Here is a 26717-nt window from a genome sequence, read left to right on the forward strand (position 1 = left end):
AGTCCTCCAGAAAATATGTTGATCCTGGCATGCCTGTTTATGCATCATGGTAACAGGTCTGATAGGTATCATGGCATATCTAGTTTAACGTGAAATTCTTTATCCGTACTGGAAAATCATGAAAGAATGAGTAGATAGAGATTTCAAAATGTAATCCCTGGAACAAGAAAGACATGGACCTGTTAGAGTGGGTCCAGAGGAGGGCAATGAAAATGGTCAGAAGGCTGGAACACCTCTTGTGTGAGGAAAGGCTGAGAGAGTTGGGGTTGTTCAGCCTGGGGAAGAGAAGGCTCCAGGGGGACCTTACTGCAGCCTTCCAGTACTTCAAGGGGGCCTATAAGAATGAAGGGAGGGACTCTTTACCAGGGGGTGTAGTGATAGGGTGAAGGGTAATGGATTCAGACTGAAAGAGGGTAGATTTAGATTAGATGTAAGGAAGAAATTCTTTATTGTGAGGGTGGTGGGACACTGGAAGAGGTTGGCGGGACACTGGAAGAGGTTGGCCAGATTAGTTGTAGATGTGCCATCCCTGGAAACATTCAGGGTCAGATTGGACAGGGCTCTGAGCAACCTGATCTAGTTGAAGATGTCCCACCTCCCCGTAGGGGGCTTGGACTAGATGGCCTTTGAAGTCCAACCCAAATCATCCTGTGATTCTGTGACATTGCTGAGTTGGGGGTCTTGCTGGGAACAACTGCCTTGGAAATCGCTCTTGCCGGAGCCTCCATCAAGTCTGAGCTACACTTACAGTTTAGTACAGTAAGAATAACTTTGGTGGGAGTGCTGAGTGTTTCTTGACATATCAGTGTAACTTTTAGGTTGGGTTATTTTCAGCATTATAGTTTGTTCTCCTTTTTAATGTAACTAGTAATAATAAAGTACCGTCAGGTATACATGAGAAAACTTGAAGCAGCATTACTGCAGAGTTAACAATACGTATATGCATAATGGTGCAATACTTTTTGCATACATCAAGCCAGTGTCTATTTAAAATTTGGCCCAACAGCCCTGAATGGCTGAAAGTAGCTATAAATGCATGCTTCTCTGCTGAGCAGATTGTGGGTCATGGCCATCTCTCTGCACATCTTGACCCTCTCCACCAGCAACCAGCTCTGCCTTGGCTACCTATCACTTGGCTGGTGCAGACAGTGCAGGGTATGGAGGGAAACTGAGGAAGGACTGCATGTAGCTGGAGACACCTTGTACTGTGGTCTGGGCAGCAAAGAGGGCCTCATGAGGACTATGGATGGTGGGTGTATGAAGTAGGATGTCAGTGCTCAGGTCCCTCAGCCAAGGTCAGGCTGCAGCTGGGGCTGAAAGCCAAGAGCTGGCTAAGCCTGCTGCATGGGTACAAGTCATGCCCAGCCCCCCTGGCAGGAGGGGGTCCCCATCCCCAGCTGAGAACTTCCTCCTGGGCACCCTGGGAGGCACCAAGCAGGAGACACAGGTGTGTCAGCCTCTTTGAGTGCTTTTTTTCCCACAAGACAGGACTAAAAAAGGAAATGAGAAGTGGCCTCCTTCATGGCTGAGATTCGTTCTGGAGGGCTGCTTCTTGCCTGCCTCTCTCCTCCTATGTTGCAACACAGGAAATTTGCTTCTGCTAACACCTGGTGTTGTTTCAAACAGCCAGATGGTCCTAACCTCAGCCTCCTGTAATTGATGGCCTCCTTGTCTAACCCTGTAACTATCTCTCACTTTGGACACAGATGCTGCACGTCTCTAAATACAGCTCCACATTAAAACACCCAACCTTCCTGTTTCGCATATCAATCAATACAGCAGTGCTTACAGGCACCAGTGTGGCCTGTCTAAACCAGCAGACACTGGGTGCAAGCAAGCAGAGCTCAAATTATGCAGCCTTAAATTACAAACTGGACGTGCAGTTCAAGGATTTGGACTCACATTGCAAAAACATCTGGGACATACCAGCAAGCAAATAAACATTATGCAGTGACCCCAGGGTAAGATCTTCTAGCTGTTTGGATTTAGTCCACAAAAGCCATGATGCCCTAGTATACCCTACTCTCTGTTACACTGACTAATGTTAATTTGGTATTTCTACACACCACCCTATCTATCTTCCCATCTAGCAAATCCAAACAGCCTTATGATTGCAATATCAATTTTCTGGGTTCTTCTGGTAGGTGTCTCTCTCTGGGTCTCTTACTGCAGGGATCATGACGAGACATCCTAGAGGCCATCACAGTACCACTAGTAAAGCAGTGACACTTCATTAGCTTGAAGGCCAGAAGCTTTTTACTTGACAAATTAGGGTCTTCCCTTAGCTCTCTGCTTTCTCTCAATCCTTGTTCTGAACAGACCAAAGGCTGACGTAATACCTGGGACCCTGACAATGGACTCAGAAAATTGAAGCTGAAGTTACTGATACTGCCAAGACCTTTTGCTCCCCAATGTTAAATAGAGACAGTGTTCTTCCCTCTCCCATGGGCCAGCAAGGACAAAACTTGACCATCGGGTCTTCAGAAGCTGAGAGAATGATGATGGCTCAAGCATCTTTCTTGGATAACCCCTCGCTTTCATCTCACAGCCTCTTATAGGTGCTAATGCCTCACCTCAGAGCATGCCTGGAACAGAGGAACTGCCACCATCCCCACCTTCTGTACAGGAACTGAGGCACAAAGCACATTGGAAGATTCACCTCGGCCAGCACAAAATATCTGTCAGGACACAGACAGGATCCTCTTCCTGACCTGGGGCCAGGATTTTCCTTCCCAAGCAGTCCTTCCATCTTGGGCAGATGTTTTTGATCCTGTGATTTCTTTACTCATGCCATGTCACTGCTTATGGTCTCACCTGGATGTGGTTATGCCCACGCTCTCAAGTTCATTCTTAAACACCAGGCATGTCACTTTATAAAGTCTGCCTTCAATTATACAAAATTACTATAAGAATAAAGAGATCAGATGTAGGATGGAGATGGACATAGTAAAATTTAGATTACATTTTCATGAGATATAGACAAAAGCAGAAGGTTCTGCTTCCCTCTGAACACATTTAACTCACAAATGCAGAACAAAACTATGCCAGGAGTACAGTGAGGAGGTGGTACGGGGAATCAGGAGGAGCAAAGGAGGAGACATAGTGACTTTTTCCTTTAGGCAGTAAAAAAAACCAGTGGATCAGATCAGCTGCCCGTGAAACCACAGCCTTGGTTTACAAGAATTTACTAAGTCAAAACAAAATGGAAGCAATTCCATGCCAACGATCTGTAGAGAGGAACAGTCCAGAGTGAGAAGAAATGAGCCTTTCAGGGAGGTGTAATACCCTCCAGAGAGCTCTCAGGTTTTGCAGAAAGTGCATTAGAAAGCAGCATGGGTTTGAAGAGCTGAACTGCTCCCTGCCTTAGCCTATCTTGGTACAATTTGTTACTGGTACAAATCAAACAAACAACCTCCCCCCCCAGAAAACCACGTCATCCTATCATACTTAGAAATAAGGACGTTTCCCATGTTACTTCCATTCATGCAGTACACGGATCAAAAATGAAGCCCACAATACATGGCATTGTATCTTCACATACCTGGATGCCTACAGGAGCTGGAGTATGACAGTATTTTGTCTCCCTCTGCCTTTCCACTCAGTACTTGCCTGATAAAGCTGCTTCAGTTTCTGAGCCTCAGAGTTTTTCTTTCCAACCAGCTTGAACTCAGCAGTTGAGGTGGGTAACTGGAAGATCATATTTTTAATGTGATCTGGTGAATTTCTGTTTTCTCAATGTGCTTAGTTACTCCCAAGTATGATATTCTGTACACTTCCATCCACACTTTGTCTCTAAGAGGCCTTTGCTAGCAGAGCTTTTTTATTTTTATGGCCCTTTTGCAGAACTGCAGGGATGCTCTCAGCCTCCCTAACATGCTTTAATATTTCACAGGCTTGCACTAGACAGGGGTGAAATCAGTTCAGGACCAGATAGTGCCTCCTCTTGAGAGCAAACTGAACCACAGAACTGAAGCCCCTCCTCAATCCCATAGGAAAAGGCCAGCTCATCCCAGAGCCTCTGGAAGGAGAGGTCCAAATACCTCCTTATCTGGCCAGCTGGGATGCACATGGGGAGAGGAACTAGCCCAGACCTACATGCCAGACCCAGCTCCTTGCCCAGTACAGCGTGGACACATCAGCAAGCCTGCAGAGCACAAGCACAGGCTCTGGCACACAATGACCCGTCCAGAATGCTGCCAGCATGGTGCCCAGCACGGTGCCCAGCACCACCTCGGCCAGCCCAGCTACTGCTCCTCCCACCAACGCCTGGGCACAGCCTGAGGGTCAGCAGAGGCCAGCGGTTGGTTACCCTGACTTGGCAGACAGGCAGCTGGACACTTGCCAAAGCGTGCCAGTTGGCAGGAGGGCCAAAAAATGGTCCCTGCCCGTTGCAGGGCAGCAATTTATCTGCACAGATAAAACCACTGAGCCTGACACATAAATAGTTGCATCTAGCAAAGGGGAAAGAAAACTGTCCTGGTCATTGGTTTTGATATATTTATGTCAGCTTCTAAACCTAAGATTTTACTGCTAACAGTCCAAGCTTGCAGAGGATTCTCTCCTTCTGCCACCATAATTTTGCCAAAAGTCAAAAAGAAATACATCCACATCTCCTACCTCTTTGCCTGCAGTATCTTCAAGCGGTGGGACTGGGAACTGAATGGAAATCTGTAACACTCGCTATTCACACTTCAGGGTGCAGCTGTAGCTGCACGTATCTGCGCAGCCACCCAGACTCTGATGGAGTTGCTCCTGTGTTAGTTAGATCAGAGAAAAGCCTCCACTGTTTAATTTTTGGATCTTTATTGGCTGTAAATCAAAGGGCTAACACATATTGAGATATCAGAGAAAATGTCTTTTTTTGCCTGTGTTAACAGCAATGTTCTAAGATAAAGCTGTTATTTTAAAACATGACCTATTTTCACTTTGCACCATTCTTTTTAACTGCCCTGAAAAGAAGGATGTTTATACAATTTTGCAAAGAAACGTGAACCGTTCTACTCCATTTACATTTCTTTGTTCCAAAATGTATTCCTCTTGTTGAGATTCCAGCAGACAAGGAAAGCAGACACAGCGGTTACTTTCCAACGTGAAACTTAAAACCACAATCTCCCGCTCAGAAAACACAGAATGAGTCACAGGAAGGGGCCACTTGCTTGCAAAACTCATTAAAAGCAAGGCAAGGCAAAATGGATTTCCTGTATCAATAAATAGATTTCTGGCAGCAGGCAGAACACCTGACAGTGCTGAAGGCTAAAAACTGGTCCAAGGGTAACCATTAGGAAATCCAGATCAATTCTTCAGCTCAGAAGCTGTATCTCCCCAGTACACAGCTTTCTCGGTATTAGCTGACTTAATCTAGCAAAGTGCTTAAGAATATGTAGAACTTTCAGTGCAAGGAGGGGTGACTTAAGCATGTGCTTAAATAAGCTGCTAAAGTGCATCTGTACTTATTTTCCAAAGCAAGCCTTCTTCTAAAGGTGCACGCATGGTACCACAAAGATATATATACTGCAGGTACAAGCTTTGTTTCCCAGGTTCATGAAAAAATACAGAAGCCTTATTCCTTGCCTAAGCTTAAAATTTAGCTGTAATTGCAACTTTGTTTTGCTGTTAGCAGTGCCCCTTGGACACTTAAGCATAGATTTCCTTTTGGTCAATGTTAATCTCTCCTGCTTGGCAAATGAAGATGAAATGGCCTTCTCACCCCTTCTGCACAATGCAGAGGCAGGATTTCAGGCACAAATGCTTAAGAGGTGAAAGGCAGAGCTCAGCACCTGACCTGCTAACACCTAAGTTCAGCACTGGGATAGAAACAAGAAGCTGATTTTTGGCCACTTGCTCTGTTTTCGTTCCCTTTCTTTAGTTCCTCCTAGAAGAAAACTAATTTCTCAATTATCACTCTTTTTCTCGCTCATATCTCAGTATCTGGAAAGGTCTGGATGAGGAGCCCTTCCTCAAAGGATCCAGGAGCTGTAATTCTCCTGCACCCCTGCCAGCTTTTCTTTAGAGCCAGCCTCTCCTCTCTCATTTACAACTAGCCCTTTCCTTGTGGATCTCCAATAGGTTACAGCACAATATGAGGGGCTGGGTGTTACTGAAAGCAAAACAGCCAGGACTGCCCGAGGTTGTGGCACTGTGAGTGTACTCCCTTCACCACCATGCTTTCCTGGGTTTCTGTGAGGAAAAAAAAAAAAAAAATCAGAAAAAAAAAACCACACCAAGAATAACCTCCAGGCTTCACCTTCTTAGACATTTGCAGAAGAGTTGAAAGTTACATTAGTTATATTTTTAGGCACTAGCTCTCAGCACTAACGGTCTTCAGCCTCTTGCAACGTATTGTCCTGAGGTACTTGATGGCATCCGCAATGCATATTGAATTAAGAATATTTATTTATAAGGAAAAAATTATTGTAGCATTCTGCAAATATTGCCTACATTCCCCATGACATAAAAAAACTCCTCACAACTTCATGGTGTTTGTTCCTTAGAAGGCCTCCTCCCTCAGACTTTTTTACCTCTAATGTTAATTGGGATATTCCAGGAGCAGTGAATATGTCCTTATAAAGTTTGGTTTGCTGATGCTAAAGCACCATTTCTCTGACTTTTAATTAAAAAGGCACCTTCATTTCAAAGCCTGTCTCCAGAGTTCCAGTGTAAATGTTTATACAAGCCAGAGACATACAGAAAATAGAGAAGATTGAAGCAGCAGTGACTACAGGCTGCCCAAATACGGCTGCTCTTGTATTTTTAACACAGAACTCGAACAGCCGCAGAGCCTTATCAACCACAAACATCTTTGTTTTCATACCAACAAGCCTGGCAGGATCATCACGCTGCCGTTAGTTTGCTCAGCAAACCTGCCAGAGGGAGGGAGCGAAAGGCAAGGCTGTGTTCTCAGGGCAGGAGGAAAGGGTGTTTGCCTCTCACCGGCAGAATGGCCAATGTCAAAGAGAAGAAAGGAAAAGAAAAGAGAAGCCTATCCAGTCTCATTGCCATGAATGACAACACTAACATTCAAGAGAGACAGCTAGTTTTTCCTTAGGTCACACCAGGAATTAGAAAAAAGGAAGATTCAAAAAAATATTCTAGGATGCTGTAGGATTCCTGACTGGTCCAATTTGCTCTAGCTCCCACCTGGATACTCTCAGGTCCTCAGTACTGCTCCCATACCCTGAAAAAGCTTAGAGTCCAGATCCCGGCCGTGTCTCTTTCAGTAAACTCTTTCCACCTGAAAAGCCTCTGCCTCAAACACTGTAGCTCAGCACCAAAAATGTTGCCAGTGCTGGAAATTGCACCAGACAGCTCCAACAAGAGACAGGCGATAGAGACTGGAGCTAAAAAAGCCACGCTTCACAGTTTCAGCAGTTATGCAGAAGCACTCTGCCATTTTCAACGCATACACAAAAACAGAAAAGTCAGGGAAAAAATTATATTTGCCTTTATTACAATATATATTTCTACCCTTGATGCATTCAGCAGATCAAAATGAGGTGTTAAAATGTTTTTTCATCATTGCAGTAGCACACACATATACAGAGTAAATGTTTTATATAAACAGGCTTTGAAATAATAACCCATATCTACAAATAAAAAATATCCAATACTTTTTTTCTCCTCCCTCCCCAAATTACAGTAGTAACATTTTATCTTCAATGTAAGTAACGCAACAAGTATGGTATTCTTTCCCTCACATGACACAGCTGGAGTGGTATGGTTATCGGCCTCAAGAACATAAATATTAGTTATTCAACAGTGCTGTGTATTTCACTTTGCATGTATTGTATACATAGGATATACTGTGGTTTTGTGTGTCTGCATATTTATGTTAGCCAAATATTCTTTCTGTAACAGAAACCGGCATTACACTGCAAGCAAGTTTGATTGTTTTCTTTCACAGAAAGAGTAGGAATATGTTAAACCATCTCTTTTTCTTCTACATGAGTTAACAATGCAGTTTAAATGTTATGCATAGAATTGCTCAGCTACCAGATCAAAAGGTCTTACACTCTGAAAAAGCATGGTGATGTTTCTATCAGGTCAAAACTCTGATTTTCCTAAGAGTCTTTTCTGCAAGCAAATGTGCTAAATGTTGGTTATAGAAACACATCCGTTTCACTGTCCATCTGTATTTCAGCTTTCAGACACAAAGATACAACATATCAGAAGTAAGGCCTTTAACTTCACAGAACCACAGAAATGTTGGTCAAAAGGGACCCCTGGAGGTCATCCGGTCCAACTTCATGCTTGAAGCTGATGATTGCCCACACTTGATCACAAGAGCAATAGCTCTGTTTAACCAAGCCTCGTGGAACTGCGGGATGGAGCTTCCGCAGCACCGCAGGGTTCCCTGCACCAGTGCTGCACTGCCCCTACACACCTGACAGAACTACAATTCATGCCATCATTTGGTTTGAAATACTAATGGCAACAAACAACCCTGGATTCCATTATAGTTAAGTTACAAAGAAAGTTATAAATAAATACAGCACAGGCTTTAGTTGTGGAGAACTTTCAGGAACCATCTTTTCTCGTGGAAGCTGCTGCGTGTGGTACCTGCGGAAAATAGATCTTAACTACTGTTATGGATAAACCCCACAAAACTGATAGCCTCTCACTGAACAGGGGGTGGGGTTGGTTTTATTCTGCATAATAAGTGGATTGAAATAGGCCTTTACCAAAACTGAATGAAAACAGCATGCAGTTAGTTTATTCATCCACTCATTCAATCATTGAAGACAAATAAGTGTAGCTATATTTAGAGATGGAAGCATCTCAGTTTGGCAGCCTGAAATCCCCACTGATTGTCTTTCAAAAAATCCATACCACATTTCTTCCATCTTGAAGTAAAAAGATCTTTATGTATCCTTTAAATTTCAAGAGAGAATGAGCAGTTTGGGTCATTAAACATGCATTTCTTCCCCTTTGTCTAACCCTGGTATCTCCAAGGTGGACATGTACCTTGCTCAAAGCAACAACGTTCATGTGAACAGGGAGACTCAGGAAGGGCTCACCACTGCACAGTGCAGCTGTATAAAGGATTGCACTTATATTCATTACTACTGAAGGCACAGAAGAATCACATATTGGCCCCCTGACATTCCAGATAAAGTCTGCAGCACTAAACAATAGAAAACTCCTACTGCAGAGTTACCAGCCTACCTATGTTGCCATCACTCTTGACATGCAAAACCAGTATTTGTTGAAACAGAACAGATGTAATACAGAGCAGCTGTTCCCAAACCTTTGGGTGCTAACTGACCACAATCACATCTTAAAAATTCCTCCTGGACCACTCTGCCTTGCTATTAAACTCTTAACTAAAACACCATAAAGCAGCTGCAAAACATGTACCATAGCCTCACAGATCACAAGGTGGCAGAGACCACTGTTTGTGAACCACTGTTTCACCCATACTGAAATACAATACACACGGAATCCCATGATGCTATTTTCAGTGTTTCAGAGAACAATCAGACTTTAAAATGTATTTTAAAAGGAGAAAGCTACAAGTACATTGAGACTCATTTGGGGCATGGTCACTTGATGTCCACATTTTAAGTGAAGTACTGCATTGTTTAAAAGCAGACCATTTGGAAAACATTATCAACTGATCTGCAGTATTGCTTTTAGCACACACGATGAAGTCTTAAGGCTGTCAGAAGCAGGTAGCAAAAACAAATCTACAGCTTGTGTCTGGACAAATAAGGAAAGAAAAAAAGATGGAAGAGAAGATTTCATTACCTTGGAGGAGAGTAAATTGCACTGCAAGTATCCATTCTTTATGGTACAAACAAAAAAAAAAATCTAACAGTAAAAACCTGAGATGCATCATTCACCAGCAAAGTTCACATTTTATCCAAAATAACATTTCAAATAATACTACTCTCATTTTGACAAAATCAGTGTCCTTGGCTCAGTAACAATCTTGAAACTCTGCACATTCTGTGGGCAAGATGTCTTTATTGAAAATCTGTGACTTCAGTAAGATGGGAACTAAGCACAGTAGCCTGCATGTTCCACCTGCATGCTTACCTTAATCCAAATAGCTATTCTTGAAGCATAGTACTTCATAGATTGAGAAAAGATGGTCAGATTCTGGCCATCTTATTTCATTTGCTTTCTATTTAGATTACACATCATTTCTTTCCTCAGAAAAGTGCTACCAAGTCAAAACAACAGGCCAGAATAAATCAACACGGCTCAGCTGGCTTTGATAGCTACACTGATGTGCAGCAGCTGAAGACCTAGACCAGTAATTAACTCTTAAACAGTTGTTGGTCAAGCAAGGGGAAAGAGGAAAAATCATTTGCTCCTTCAGAGAAAGGATTTTTGACACAGGTATTTCAGTCCCTCTGTCCATGCCACCAGAAGATGAGAAGTGGTGAGCACCTTCAGCTCCCTTTACTTGCAGGGGCTCTGATGAGATGAAAGGTGATTTCAGTGACACAGAAAAGATACAGAACCACTTTGTGACCTTATGGCATGTTTCACTGCAACTCCAACATCACTTTTATTTGACCTTAAATAATGAAACTGTTTGGCACAACTTGAGGAGCTGGGTGAAGAGCTAGAAACGCAGCTCCTATTCTTGGTAAGACTCCTTCTTGTCATCTGGAAATGTGACTAAGTATGAAAAAGCATTCCTAAATTTGCTCACAGCAAAAGAAAACAATGCTCACAACATCACAGATTCCAGCTGAACTGTCAACAGCAAAAGCCAAGTGGTGTCTCCTCAATACAAGACAACTCATTCTTTGAGCTCAAGCCAACTGTTTGGAGATGCAGCTAAGATGAGGCTGGATGTACATCCTGAGTTTCAAAAGGTGGTAAAGGTTCTCTCCAGAAGGTGAACTGACTGTAGGTATCAGAACAAGGGAAGTCTGAAGAATGGCTTCTTTTCAACAAAGGGAAAATGTGATCTACCACTTCACATAGTCTGACGTAGCTGGAAAACAGAGAAATAAAAAGAACACTGAACCATTTCAGATCTTATTTTGAATTCTTACAAGTTCCACACTAAGGCATGGCCACGTCACCCTCCTCAAACGAACAAAACTAAACTTGTTTACAGTGCCTAGTTTCCAGAGAGAGTTCACAGTTCAGGTAAGAAATCCATCCATTCTAAGCAGTAATACTTGCCTGCTAAGAAACAGATGTCCCACATCACCTGCTAAAATATTCAAGCCCCACATTCTGCTTCTCCATTTCTGTCCAGTTGGCTAAAGCAGCTCCCTGCTCAATCAATTATTCATATTTTATACCCATATGGCTCCCTTTCAATTAAGGACACTCTCAACATTACGAAAGGCCATTTCCATTCAGAGCTAGGTGCTCCTGTGCCTAAGCATCTTGCTGGAAGCTCTCAGCCCTATCTTGAGACTTTGTTTTCTGGGTCTTCTAGATAAGGGCTCCAGGAAAAGGAACTTTTGAAGAGACCATGAAAAGGAATATGGCTTCAGGAAACTAGCTAATCTTCATGAAGACTAAATCTTACACGAAAAATTCTTTTATATTATTAAAGTAGATGAAACATACTGAACTAAATACTTAATTTCTTTTTATCATTTTTTGGTGGCATTTTAACTGACAGTGAAAAGTCTGAATTTTATTCTACATTTTTTAAGCTTACTTTGAAATGTTCTGAAGAATCTTTCATTAGTAAAATCAAATGCATCTTTGGGTAATTTGAGTCAAACTAGAACAGCAAATTCATTTAGTCTATAAGGTGTTAGGGATAAGAGATTACTCACGATGAGATATTTGTCTTTGCATGCTCTTGTATAAGTTCTCCTTTGGGGTTAACTGTAAATATCCTGTTTAAAGAAACTCCCACCTGTTTGTATGAATAAACATCCTAAACACAAGAGAGAAAAGAAAAATCATTATATTTGCACAGTATTGGTACCAAATTTACCTACTGATTATATATCTGAAATTCTCCACTACGTTACCAACAAAGTCTAACAAAGCACTCATGAAACAGACAACTTGCAGTTGAGTAAGGAGTTTGCCACTTCAGTTTCAACTACTGATCAAAACCATATTCATTTTATCAGTAACTTGTTTTCACAGAAAAATAACATTAAGTACTCGTACTAAGTATCTTGCCACAGTGTGGAGAGGTTAAAACACAACTGACATGTAAAAAGTTATTAGTTTGTAAGGGCAAGGTGAGAAAAGGAACTCGTAATAACCATTGTCTACACTAGAACTCCTGGAAACATCTCTTAGCACCCAAGTTCAGATTAGTGCTGTGTCCATATATTGACTCCCTGTCAGAGCAAGGGGGAAAGAAAAGAAAAGAAAGCAAGGAATATATGACAAACTAGCAGCAGTGACCCACAGCAGGTAATGCAGATGCAACTCTGGGAAGTACAATTATAAGTAAAGAAATTAAAATTGTTAAGGAAAGGAATGAATAAGTTTTGACGTGTTCTGAAGCAAAGCATGACAAAGGAAGAGGTGAAAATAACTCCCAGAAGACTAGAGCAAAAACACTTTACTAATATAAATCATAGAATCATAGAATCATTTAGGTTGGAAGGGACCTCCAAGACCATCAAGTCCAACCATTGAGCCATTAGGGCTCTAAAGTCCTCTGCTAAAACAGATCAGAATCTGTCAGGGTTGGAAGGGACCACAAGGATCCCCCAGTTCCAACCCCTCTGCCATAAGCAGGGACACCTCCCAGTAGATCATGGTTTTAAAAGCTGTCCAAGTGAAAGACTGGAATGTTAATAAAGATATAAAGATTATTTTTATCTCTATATCCTAAAGACTTCCAAAAAACCTAAGTAACTGAACAAAAGTGAACAGCGGTCACTTCAAGAACTCAGCACCCTGGCAGTCCATGCACTATCTACACCTGTAATATCCATGAGTACTTAAATTTTACCAAGTTTGTTCTGGGAAGGAAGAAAAAAAAAAAACAAACCACACCAACACACAAAATGAGAAAGCAATGACAAAGTCAGTGGCACATCGCACATCTCACATCTGCAGGTGGCACTCCAACAGCGATCAGAGGAGTGAGTTTCCAATAATATCTTTAAAAACTTTATCTTAGTCTAATTTCTAAAGAAATGTACCTTTCGTTAGAAACATGCTTTACTTGAAATTTTATTGAAATATGTATGAAAATAATTATTTTATTACCCTGAAGCGCAAAAGAAAAAAAATAGAACTAGAGGTAGACATCATCCATAATACAAACCCACAAAAGTATTTAAAAAATTATTTCAGAACCATGTCTAAAGGTAGCTTGACAATGGAAGCTAAGCTGCGTATGACACAATTTAGTACAGCAATTGGACAGGGAGGACCTCCTGTCCTCTCTGATACAATGCTTTTAAAAAAATAATTTGCTAGAAGATGAAGCTGAAAAGGTCACTGCTCATAAATGTCAGCAACCCTAGAAAAAATATGAGACAGATGTAGAAACAATCCCATTAGAAAGGCATGTTGGGACCTCCCAAAATGTTCTATGCCAAACCAGGACACCCCTTCTGAAAGCAGGATGCTTACAAAGATTCTTAGTGAAACAAATTCTTAGTCCTTCCTTAGGCACCTACAATGATATCTGCACTAGTCAATTAAACAGTGTGAGAGTTCATTCCCAGTCTTGGAAGTCTCTTGAGATTACGTATTAGTAAACTCTCTATACCACTCTACTCAAAAAAAACCCCAAAACAAACAAACAAACCCCAAACAAACAAACAAAAAAACCCCACACAACTCCCCAGAACTGCCCCACCCTCACATACGCATCCCCCCAATGTGGCTATATGCAACGTCCATCAGGAGAAGCCCATAGCCCACACTAACACCCCAGTTACATCCACAGACTGCCTGGCAGCCTGCTAGCTGCCTGGATCAGAACAGTCTCTTGGACCACACTAACACTTTAAAAGGGCTTCCCACATGCCAGGTCCATACCTCTGCCCTGGCATCTGAGACTGTTTCCTCTTCTGAATGCATAAAGTATTCTTGGGAAGTAAGAAAAGCCCATAATGCCATTATGCAGCCTTCAAAGGGGTGACAGAGACCTGCCCTCCCTTCACAGAATCACAGACTCTTCAGGGTTGGGAGGAACCTCTAAAGATCATCTAATCCAACCTCCTCCCAAAGCAGGACTACCTAGAGCAGGTCACATAGGAACATGTCCAGGCAGGTTTTAAATGTCCTCACAGAAGGAGACTCCACAGCCCTTCTGGGCAGCCTGTTCAGTGCTGTCCCCCTCACAGCGAAAAAGTTTTTGCTTATGTTTCTGCAGAACCTTTTATGCTTCAGCTTGCACCCATTGCCTCTTGTCCTACCATTGAACGTCACAGAGAAGAAGCTGGTTCCATCCTTCTGACACTCACCCTTTGCATATTTATAAACATTAATGAGGTTACCCCTCAGTGTGCTCCAGGCTAAAGAGACCTCGCTCCCTCAGCCTTTCCTCATAGGGGAGATGTCACACTCCCTTAGTCATCTCTGTGGCTCCGTGCTGGACTCTCTCCAGCAGTTCCCTGTCCTTCTTGAACTGAGGGGCCCAGAACTCAGCACAATATTCTAGATGTGGCATCGTTAGGGCAGAGCAGACGAGGAGGAGAACCTCTCCTGACCTACTAACCACTCCTCTTTGAATACACCCCAGGATGCCACTGGCCTTCTTGGCCATGAGGGTGTGTTGCTGGCTCATGGTCATTCTGCTCTCCAGCAGGTCCCCCAGGTCCCTTTCCCCTGTGCTTCTCTCTAACAGGTCAGTCCCCACCCTATACTGGTACACGGGGTTATTCTTTCCCAGATGCAAGCTCTACACTTGCCCTTGTTGTACTTCAATAGGTTTCTCCCTGCCCAACTCTCCAGCCTGTCCAGGTCTCACTGAATGGCAGCACAGCCTTCAGGTGTGTCAGTCACTCCTCCCACTTTTGTATCATCAGCATATTTGCTGACAGTGCTCTCTGTTCCCTCACCCAGGCTACTGATGAATAGATTGAATAGTACTGGCCCCTCTGTGTCAAACAACGCACTACTTTGCATGCAAAGCAGAACCTTTTGCTTTCAGGGGGACATCCAAGTTGTTTTGAGTGTACTTAAGAGTTAGAAGTCTAAGTCCCACCTTTATTCATTGGAAAAATTTTACTGTCTGTTCAGAATAATCTCACTGACACTCTATCAGTGTGAAGTAAAATGAAATCAGTGTTTTCAGACAAGCTTCCTTTTACATAGTTAAGGTTTCAACCAGTATTTACTCTCATGCTAAGTTATGCAGACATAACAGTTACCTTGCTGCCCTTCCATCTCTGCATCCTATGTTGCGAGGTCTTTGAGGAAGAAGCTTTATATTTTCTTTTGCACAGGGCCTAATAAAATATTCTTAACTCGTATTTAAAGATTCTAGATTTTCATGTAACAGAACTATGAAATAACAGCAACCTTTCTGTTCTCTTCAACAGAAATAAATTCAGCTATTACTTACAGCAGGTCTGTTTCCAAAAGCAGCATAGAAGGGTTCTGTGTTAGGATAAAATAAATTTTTGATGTCTGTAAAACACTGAACTTTAAATTTTTCTGGCTTCTTTTCTATCACTTCCCTGAAATGATAAAAAAGGGAGGCTGAATAGGTACACATGAAATACAGCACAAATAATTTCATTTTCTTTATTCAACATTTTTCACCTAGCTAGATACTCCTGCAGAGCTGCCCCCCACCTCCTTCTCCAATAAATCTTCATTTGGAAAACATAGTGCCCATGAAGAAAAAATAGTATTTGCGAGCTTACATAATGGTCACAGTAAATAAATCCTCTAAAACAAGGGAACTTCTATCAAATACTATGTTGCCGAGATGTCTACTGAGCAAGGATAGTTGATTACAAGCAGTACCTGCTAAATAAGGACTAATAAAACAGATTGTCATCAAGTAAACTGCTTCCTGAGAACTGCAGAATGATTCATAGACTATATTAGCCTTCATCATGTATATATTTTTTTTAAAGGATTGCAATTATCGCATGTGCCAGAAGCACCCCCACCTACTAAAATACTTCTACAGTGAGGGCTCTCCATCACTGCTAATTAGCAGAAGTTAAGGAATCCTCTATTTCTCTTCAGTTGCTCCTTACAGAATACAGAATTCATTAATGAACAGAGAAGTTCTCATCTCTAGGCAAAAGCCCTTCCACACCAGCTTCTCTTGGCAAGGAGATTGAACAGGTGGTAGAGTCTGGAGTTCCCGTAACGTAGGGAGACGCCAGCATGACACAAAAGCCCTTCAGAAGCTCAGAATCCCACATCCTAGCACCAACACATATGTCAAGGAAGATGTGAATAGCAGAGAACTTCACAGGAGTAATACAGCCCTTTGGAACAGCAGCTCCATCTGTAAATCACAGAGCTTGGGAATGCGTAGAAGAGGAATAAAACCATCTTTTCTCACTCTCACATACACCTGATCTCAAAAGCTCTCAAAACCACAATGACTCCCTCTATGGTAACAACAAAGCTATCTGTTGCCCACACATCACAGTAGTTACAACAGTGTACAGTGAAAGATGGGCATTCTTTAGTCTAAACAAGATACCAAAAAGAGTATTACTTTAAATATATTTCTAGATATGAGGACCAGAAGATAACAGTAACTACCCTTTCACTGCATTTATTATTTAATCAGCCTAAGAAGTGCACTATAATACCACCAGTCTCTTATATTTAGAACATGACTGGTGAGACAGCCTGTAGCATGTCACTCAATCAGAAGAACATATCAACAACCTTCCATTAAAAATTCTAATGAATATATCCTGTCACGGCAGCTCTTAAGAGCTTAAAATATTTTCAGTAATCACTTCACATGCTTCACTGAATTAGGAAGAAGGTATGATATTCATAATCTATGCCATTATTATTCAGTTATTACAGTTCAACACCTAGAAAGAAGAGCACTGTCCAAGCAGAATATCACAATGCAGTTAGTAACATGAAAAGTTCATTTCACTTTCACATGAACTTCTTCTAAACCCACCAAGAAATATTCTTCCTCGAAAACAGACTTCTGCTAATTGGAACACCTTACAAGTCATGACTAGAGTGAAAGTTATTAATATGTGAACCTTTTTTTCCTACAGTTAAATATTAATATATCATGTTAAAAACTTGAGGTCAACAAGCAGTGCTTGCTAGTAAACAGTGAACACAGATGTATATTGAGGCATGTTTCAGAGATAAACTAAGTAATGTGAGTATCTACTGAATTTTGGCCTAACAAAATTTCTTCTTTATTAAATTTTGCATCAATATGTAAGAAAAAACCCCAAACATTATGAATGTTTTCATGCATTCCCGTAAAAAAAAAGCTGAGAATTTAACCTCCACCAACCTCTGAGTTTCTTTCTGCACAAAAGTGAAATTCCATTACCTGTGAAAAGCTGAGAATAAGCTGCTTGGACTCAGCAACACTGGCCCTTGAGGCAGCACAGTTCCTCGTTCGTTGACCCAGTGCAAGTACCCTCTGGTCATGTCTGCCATTCCAATGGCACGGGCTGAGCAGTACAAAAATTTATACCCATTTCTGTGAATGGAAGTAAAAGAATAACTTACTACAAAAACAAAGGAGGTATTTTGACATTAACAATTTTGTGGATTTATTTTTACATGAATCAAACCATGACTGTTAAGCAGACTTTTATTTAACCTAGACTTACTTAAAAGGAATAAAAATATTTATGCCAGAAACTTGGACAATTAAAATCTATCTAGCTCCACTGCAGTTAGTGATTTACACCTAAAGAGGGCTCATTTATCTCTGGTCTCCCCACAACTTACGACTGCTATGGTCTTCTATCCACCCCTGCACAGTGAAACCACACTCCTCAGAATTAACTGAAATGACATTTGTTAAGGGGAAAACACTTGGCATAAAGCAGACAATGGTGTAATAGCCTCTGCTATATTAACAGTGTTGTAATCCTGTCTCTTGGGCCTCTGCAAAAAACAACTACTCTGTGTGCAGCAGTAACATATTCAAGTCAGAGCAAATCTGAACTGCAAATCACAGTATGAGAAGTAATCTTTGACTTGACACTGAAATAAAAGCTTTGGCAGAAGTCACAGGTTACCCTTGTTTCTATTCATGACAGAAAAGATTCCAATTATGTTAGTCCAACTTAATAGCAATTTACTTTGCAAACCCCATAAAGAAGTTATTGTTCATAGAATAAAGATATATTGTATTCAGTGCACGCATGACCATTAAATCTAACTATTGAACACTTAGATGGTGTTCAGCTGTAATATCTAGCCACTACGTAATTAACTTGGTAATTTGAAAAACAATATGACTCAAATCTATTTTTTTCTTCTATGTTTATCATCACCAAACCCCTAACAATTGACAGTGCTGGCAGGCATAGAAATAACAACTGCAATTAAAAAAAATAAAGAATGTTTTCACCAAACATAATGCAGAGGTTATACACAGAACTAAATATTGTTCAGCATGTGAATTCCCTGGCTGTCCTGCCTTTTCTGTGACCATGTAGGTCTATAGAGAATAAAAGCACAGACAAATCTCTGGCATAATTTAGATTCCTTCATTCCTAATTTATAATTCATCATCCATGTAAAACAAAAGCCATAAACAAACCTTAGCATATAACTAGTACACAGAGCAAATCAGATTAACTAAATGGACAATTGTGATGTGTACCAGAAGCACTTCAAACATTTATGGTAATTTGAATATGTAAGAACAGCTGAATTTAACATAATGAAAGAAAACTAACTTTATTTTCTGTTTAAAGCAGAAATATCAACCTCAACAAACAGCAATCAGTTGTCTTCCTTGTAAAAGTCATATAATTTATTTGATCCCATTCAGACATCAATTCATTTTTCTCTTCATTTCCTTTTTTCTCTCAATTGCTGATCACAGAACTCACCACACTCTGTCTTTGTACCTCTAGTGCACACAATGGCTTGACTACATTGTAAAGTGTGTTGAGGGAACCAACAATGCACCTGTACTCTTGCACTGACCTTGCTCACCTAGGGGCATTCCCATACATCACCCCATGTGACTTGGTCTGATTATTTTTCTCCTGTTCACTAATATCAGAGGAAATATGCCCAGGTTTTTTTTTTTTAATACATTGTTCTAGGCCACACCATGACACTCTCCCTCTTAACATTAACTGCCCCAAAGCACAACTGATATACTACTGCCCAAGACTGCTTCAATGGAACAAATATTTTTTTTCAAAACATTATTAGATACCGGGTATCCTGAGCCATTTTTTGAAGATGATTGTCTTTCTCCACAGATTACATGAAGTGTACAAGTCACAAGTAATGCCCAGGGTTTTTGTTTTTTTTAATACATTGTTCTAGACCACACCATGACACTCTCCCTCTTAACATTAACTGCCCCAAAGCACAACTGATATACTACTGCCCAAGACTGCTTCAATAGTTAATGGAACAAATATTTTTTTTCAAAACATCATTAGATACCAGGTATCCTGAGCCATTTTTTGAAGATGACTGTCTTTCTCCACAGATTACATGGAGCATACAAGTCACAAGTAAACACAATGAATCCAGGTCCTTCCACCCACAGTGGCACAGAAGATATTTATTACTGTGTACCAACAGTCACTAGTGCAGGTCAACTACTGAGCTATAAGACAGCAGCTCAGCCTGGTGTTGCCAGGTAAAAGCCTGTTCCTCATGCTCTTCACAGCATGTCTTACTGGCTTTTAATACCTTTAGATTGCACTTTAAGCAATGTTTACTTATCACCTACTCTCAAAATTAACCAAAGACACAAAAATATTCTGAGACTGATCCTTCCTAACGCTGTAGTTTAACAATGGAATAACAACAAATACTCATACGTGGGAATAACTAAATAAATTGTACAATCATCAGTAGTACAGGTCATAGAAACAGAAAGTATTGGGTTGGAAGGGACCCCTAAACGCCATCTAGTCCCTACAGTAAGCAGGGATCATCAATGTCTTTGAAGCTCATCATTATTTATACGATAAATAAAAAATCAAGAATATTAGCAGTAAGTATCTGAAGTGGGTCCATTTCTACTCAAGACAAGACACTGTGCTGTGCTTTAAGATGAAAAGCCTAACGTTGAGACAGTTCCAGACCAAGACGTTTCACTAAACTCCCCTTCTACACACTGGAAAGAGAGGGATCTCCCCCAGACAGATTCATTCCCTTTTTTTTTAGATTCCATCCCCCCATGACTCCAGGTGAGTCAAGTTTAGCAAGAACTCCATCTACAGTGACCACCCTAAGCTAAACTGTTCTTATGCATTTCACATTGTCCTCAGCGAGGAAAGGGAAGGTGGGTTAGCATCTTAAAAATTAATGCTGCTGGCAACTCCCTAGTTTACAGGAAAGTTCCACTTGCTGCAACTGTACAACTCACTCAAATGACTACAGTTTTTAGAACTAACAGTGTCTATATGTTTGTGATGGCTGGAAGAGCAATCACTACTAATTGATAAGGGCCTTTTGGTTTTGATAGCACAAAGCAGGGTTTGCTCTGCATCATACAGCAGATGTTTACACTGCATAAGCATCACTGAAGTGACAAGAAATTGATGAAACTGCCACTTTTATAGGTTAAGAGAAGCCTAGAGCAATTTTAATGTTTATGTGCAAATGAATAAACACAAACAAGCCACAGATGCATGAACAGATGTACTGAATACTCACTGGCTCACTTTATGGTACAACTTTGCAATCCCTTGGTGTGTCCAGTCTTTGCCAAGAGTCGGTAAAATATGACCTAAAGTATCTGACCTGAATAAAGGAAAAACAATACAATTGAACTGAATAATAAACCAAAACCAATACTTATAATAATTGTTGAGGCTAATACAGTCTCTGCTAACTTACTTGGCTAGCAGCAAAGGAAAATAAGGTTTTCTGTAAGGTACTGATTGTAATTAGAAGAGAATGATTTTATTTGCCTTTCTTCTGAGATGGGCTGGCATGCCCAGCCTTGGCCATGTCATTTTAATTACTCTTGTCCCCCAGGACTTGTCTGCACGGATAAGCTCATGAAACATAATGCAACATGGAAGTGTAATATCAAAGTTACAGCATATAGGCTGTCAAAATCAGAACTGGGTAGCAGGCTGGCCAGTACTAAGCATACTTTTTGAGACTTACAATAAATGTTTTCTAAAGAAACCACATCCAGCCATAAGGGAAGTTTGTGGGAATTTGCAAGCACGAGGTAAGTCATATTCATGCTTACTTCAAAATAACTTCTCCACATAAAGCTAGAAGTTGGTCACATAGAAAAGTATTATGAAATACTTATACTGGTTTCAATGTATTTCCCATTTTACATGAGAGAAAATTATTTACACTATAGTAACATTTGGAAATTCAAACTAACAAGCACCCCACTTGACTAAGCATTATACAGATACGCAGCAAGAAACCCACACCTGAATTCCTGCATGTTCAAAGAGAAAAACATTGGGCACTGGCTTAGGATGGATTTGCAATGGTCTTGTAAGATAAAGTGATTCTGTAACTCTCTGGTTACAACAGCAGAGAGAATAGATCCCATTCACTTTACTGAAACTTAAGACAACAAAGCAGGGTGGATATCTCTCTGGTCAGCTCAACAGCAGAGAGAATAGATCCCATTCACTTTACTGAAACTTAAGACAACAAAGCAGGGTGGATATTAATTTGTATTGGCACAAAAAAAAAAAAGTTTGCCCTACAATGGACAAATCACATGGAAGAAAAGAGTTTCAGTTTAAATCAAGTATTTTAATTCATCCCAGATTGCTCTTGGAAATTATTTTGCCTTGTTCTTTTTTCTAATTAAATACAGCTAAGTTGGATTTTGAAAGAAATTGATTCTGAAACAAATCTAAGCATTTCATTTTAAAAGGTCAAAAGACAATGCTTACATTTTTATTATGTGTTTCTGTGTTCCATACACAATTGGTTTCCCCAATGTCAAATAAAGAAATAAATAAAAATCAACAAGTGAATGAATCACTTTGGTCACTCCAAAATGACACGTTTTAACCAAAGGAGTAATCTGAAACTTTCCATCAAATTCCAATCCTGACACTGATTTTGGAGTTTTTTCTTCTAAATAATAAGCGCTTTCACTGGCACACTCAAGTAATGCCTTTTAAAGCAGAATTCAAGTGTTTCTTCTTTCTAATGAAGCCAGCATACTTCATTAGAGTGATGCAGCAAAGAGCTGATTATTTTGCAAAGGTCCTTCAATAGTAAATATTATCATGAAACATCAACAGGTGACAAACCATGGGCACATATGGCATGTGTCTTTATTAAGATTTCGGCCAGTGATTCTTGCATTGTTTGAAAGCCAAATAAAAAAAAAATACCACCCTGCCCAATACACTAGAATATAATAATTATGTGACTTCAGATATCCTGTTGGATACTTTTTCCTTTAGTCCAAAAGACAACTTACCCTCACAGATAAAGCCTCTCCCTGCTCATGAACTCACCGTGTGATTGTTCCATCAATGTCAGAAATAACAACTTTATCATCCCAATTCCAAAGGTAAATGGTGCCTTCACAGCGGCAAGTGCCTTGATACTGCGTTGTAACACTAAAGGTCACATCATTGGGGCCATTTTTGAGCTTTAAGCTTTTCTGCAAGACATTATCAGCAAGATAATCAACAAACGGAGCATGTGAAACTGGCACAGTGCAAACACAAAGTCACAGATGACCGCTGACTTGGTCACACTGAATCAGATTTAGACAATAGCTCTGCTCAAGGCAGTAAGGGCAGCAGAGGTTTCCCCTGTGTGGTTACATTAGGCATTGATTTATAGAGCAGAACAAATGAACCAACCAAAAACTGGTTCATGGTCAGAGATATAAAAAAAAAAATAAAATAAATCCAAGACCTAAAAGTTCACAGAAACGATAACAGATTAAGGAACAGCAACTATCTATGGGAGTTTTCCATTCTGAGAAAGAAATACATATGCAGAGAGAAATGTGGGTAACGAGGAGTTCCATGAGCTCTAATCAAGAGTGTTTATATGGAGTTTGGTGTTCTATGGTATTAAATCGCTCTCCTACAACAACCCACCCATGGTATTATATGGCCTATTGCCCTTCAGTCTCCACCAGCTTTCCTTAACTCTCCCACTTCCCCGCCCTTCCCTCCCACTGTCTCTTGTGTCACCAAGCAACATGCTGGGCAAGAGATTTGATTCTCACTGTGGGTCTGACTATTCATTTTCACAAAACCTAACAGAGTGGATTTAAGTGTCTCTTTCTCTTAGTTATACTTCACTGTAATTTTCCTATTAGTTAAAACGTGAAAAGGAGGTGAGAATGCAGAATCACTAATGGGTAACTGATGAATCTCACTCACTGTTTCATCACAAGATCAATCTAAAAGTAGTTTTAGCTTCAGCTAATTTCTGCAATTTTTCTAAATCTGAAAAGTATCAATATATTCATGTAACCCTTACTTTTTGTTTGCTAAAGAAAATTACCAACACATCCTATTTCTCAGGAAAAAATCCACATTTCTTACAAACTATTCAGGCAGTGAGTGATGGGCTGTTTAATGCCATATGCCTTGTATGCGTTTCCTTCAGAAAATCAATTGTCTGTAGATAAGACAACAAAAAAGTATTTCCCTGAAGTAGCCCATGTTTCCAGATCAAACTGGAATGTGCAGAACGTAAAACACCTGTCACAGAGGAAGAGAACTGGCTCCAAAGAAATTAATAGCCTGGCCTCAGAGTAAATTCACAAGCAACTCTTTCAAAAGTTACTAACAGAAAACCTGTGTTTATGTGAAATGTGACTGACTCCCTGTGAATGAAGGGAAAGGAAAGGAGAGAATAAAATAAAAAAGCAAAGAAAGGTCTGTGGTTTAACGTATACACATTTACATAATACAAAAAGGATGTGGTTCCAATATGCTTATTTAGGTGACAAACACATACTCTGGAATTTAATTTGGTATTTTTTTAAACTGGATCCCTGTCTCCCAATCTCTGAACCCCAGAACTTGCTGCAAGGTACAACAGTCATGCTTAATACTGAAAAGAGAAGGGAAAACATTTTTTTTTAAGAAAATATAACAAGACAGTGAATTAAACTTAAGACATAAGAGCTAATTAAGCCTTGCAAGCCTGAATAACAATATTGATCATGTTGTATTAGAAATGACATTTCAGGATGAGGATGTAAAATTAACTCACAAGCTGGTCAGAAGTGAGTCGGAGTGTTTTTTTGTAACTGATGCCAGACAATAATGAGAGATGACTTGAGTTGGTTTGTAATGACCCGAGGTTTTGTTTAGCAGCTCTAGGGTCTTCGTCGCTTGAAGAAGACTCATCTTTTATTCTGGAACATTGCACACACAGAAAATGATGTTATCATGTCAGTAAATGCATCTCAGTATCCATTAAAAATGCATTAACAGTGAGTCACCAAATAAGTCATTGATTCTCTGCTCCTAAGCACTGTCTCACAGGAGGTCATTCACATCATAGCTCTAAATATATCAATGAAGTGCTGAATTTTCATTCACACATACTACTCATTATCCATACTTGGATTGCTCTAACCATTCACCCATCTATAAGCTAGTTTTCATTACTTTTAAATTTAAACAGATGTAAATTAATGTACCATACTGACTTAAAAATCTCATAAGTAGTAAAAAAATCATACCCAGACACTAACTACAAAAATTCCTCAGTTCTCAGAAGAAGAAAGGGGCATTTGTTATGCTGGGTTTTTCTTCCTCCCTTTCTCTTCTCCCCCAGAGAATGTAGCAACTGATGAAAAAATTCAGATGACGGTAAATTTACTATAGAAAATAATTCCTCTTCTTTCAACGACCTACTTTACATCACTGGATTATTTTTTTCCAGGATTTGCAGGATTATTTCCAGGATTCAGGATATTATGATGAAAAGTCATAAAACCTGAGCTCCTTAATGCAATTCTGTTTAAATCCACATCAGTATAACTGCTGCTTTTTCTGCTACATTTTTGTCTGAGAAATTTGTTAAGGATACTTTTCTTCAAAGAGAAACTTTTCCTACAGTAAACAAATTATCATCTTAGGGGGAAGGTAAAATACCCTTTCAGATTCTACAAATGGCATCTTTAAAACAACCAGCATTTGGCCTCTTATTTCAATCACACCTAGATGTTGCTTAATGTTAGGAAGTCTTGACCCAGCACCAAGGTACCATATGTCATGACTAGTAACATTTAAAAGCCTTTTATCCTTTGTAACATCAGATCTCAAAAGCTTTACTCAATATCCCACTTGCCACATTTTGATTGCAAGCAATAAATTCTTCATGACAGATTCCTAAGGTCAGTTAAAATTTAAACAAAGAATACTAATTACAGAATGTAGTCTGCTTGAAGTCTTAATCCCGCTTTAAAGCTTATCTTTAAACAACCACGTAAGAAACAGACCTAAATGTCACTTGTCATCCTTAAAAAGAAAATCAGCCTTTCCAATCTATTCTGTGGCTCTCACAAACTCAAGAGAGACAACTGAGACAACAGCTTGTCTTCCATAGAATGCGGAATCTTTCTTCCAGTACAGTTGCCTGAACTGCAACTGCTGATCCCCAGAAAGAATGACAGCTGATGCCTTTTTGTTTCATAAAGGTGATCCTTGAACTTAAGCTAATGAGCATAAAGGGTATTTGAATCTAGCCCTTTCCAGCTCTAAGTACAGGCAGCACACAGACAGGCTGTCTTTACAGTAAGAACTGTATGTACAGAAACCTGTCAAGGTAGGCGAGCTGTCTCTGGCTAACTCATCCCTCCAAAGCCTCCAAATCAAGTCAAAGCTCATCTTATGGAACCCTCCTCCTGATGGAGAGGTTCGGGCCGTGCAGTTTGTTTACTGAAGCATGAGAATGAAGAGACTTCTGCAGTGCTTCAAAGCAGTAACAGAAAACCATGACTATTGCCCGTGAAAAAGACTCTGGAAAGTCTTAGGCCTCTGAACTTCCCAAAATATTCAGGAACAAATTAAGTTGTCAGGCCATGAATAAGTAAATCAGAAATTTTAGCAACTAGGATCTGACAATAGCATGGGGTCATCTACAGTGTTCCTCTGAAAATGCTATAGAGAAATACACACAGCTTTGGAGAACTTCTCCAATTATTGTTTGTTTTCAAAGGGCTGGAATGTGTGTCACAGAGCTGCCAGTCAAACCACAGAACTGCCAGAGCACACTCGCAAGGTCTGCACCCTGTCAGGGGTGGAGCCTTCCCACCTGCGCCTCTTCGGTGCAGCGAATAACTCATTACACGTGTTTCACTGACACAGTATCGCTTTGGTCAAATATATCAGTATATATGTGTTATATATTATTTAACAAATATAAACTGTATCAGGTTCATTTTTAACTGATAACTCCTGCTCATTTTGGGTAGAAATAATTTTGGAGGTACCTGTTTGCCATGTTCATCTGTGAAGAGCCTTCTCCTGTAAGTCCACTCCCACTCATACCTTGCTCTGGCTTTGTCTCCTGTAAAAATACAAGTATGAGAAGCTGTGCATCTCCTGCTGGGGACAGACCAAATGTTTGTAGAACAATATTGGAAACATAAATTCTGTTTTCTATATAGACTTGGTAAAAATCAACAGCATGTTTATTTCCTTTGCTGGTAGGCAGAGTAAAGCCTCATGGTT

The 26717-nt window shown here is 40.2% G+C and overlaps 1 protein-coding gene across 2 annotated transcripts in view; it reads right to left on the minus strand.

Annotated features, from left to right (window-relative positions):
- Nucleotides 1-10778: 10778 nt before the first annotated feature.
- The window catches only part of LPIN1 (lipin 1), a 37548-nt gene continuing 21609 nt past the window's right edge, over nucleotides 10779-26717 (minus strand). For both annotated transcript variants that reach the window (XM_008943328.1, XM_008943329.1), the window contains 8 exons: nucleotides 26477-26553; nucleotides 24247-24391; nucleotides 22521-22669; nucleotides 20725-20811; nucleotides 17408-17560; nucleotides 15470-15584; nucleotides 11754-11857; nucleotides 10779-10948 (listed from right to left, as the gene is read on the minus strand). In XM_008943328.1, coding sequence (XP_008941576.1) covers nucleotides 10789-10948; nucleotides 11754-11857; nucleotides 15470-15584; nucleotides 17408-17560; nucleotides 20725-20811; nucleotides 22521-22669; nucleotides 24247-24391; nucleotides 26477-26553 — 990 coding nt within the window. In that variant the 3' untranslated portion in view covers nucleotides 10779-10788. The remainder of the gene's footprint in view (nucleotides 10949-11753; nucleotides 11858-15469; nucleotides 15585-17407; nucleotides 17561-20724; nucleotides 20812-22520; nucleotides 22670-24246; nucleotides 24392-26476; nucleotides 26554-26717) is intronic.

Source organism: Merops nubicus, unplaced genomic scaffold (genome assembly GCF_000691845.1).
Source record: "Merops nubicus isolate BGI_N331 unplaced genomic scaffold, ASM69184v1 scaffold3217, whole genome shotgun sequence".
Classification (NCBI taxonomy): Eukaryota; Metazoa; Chordata; class Aves; order Coraciiformes; family Meropidae; genus Merops; species Merops nubicus.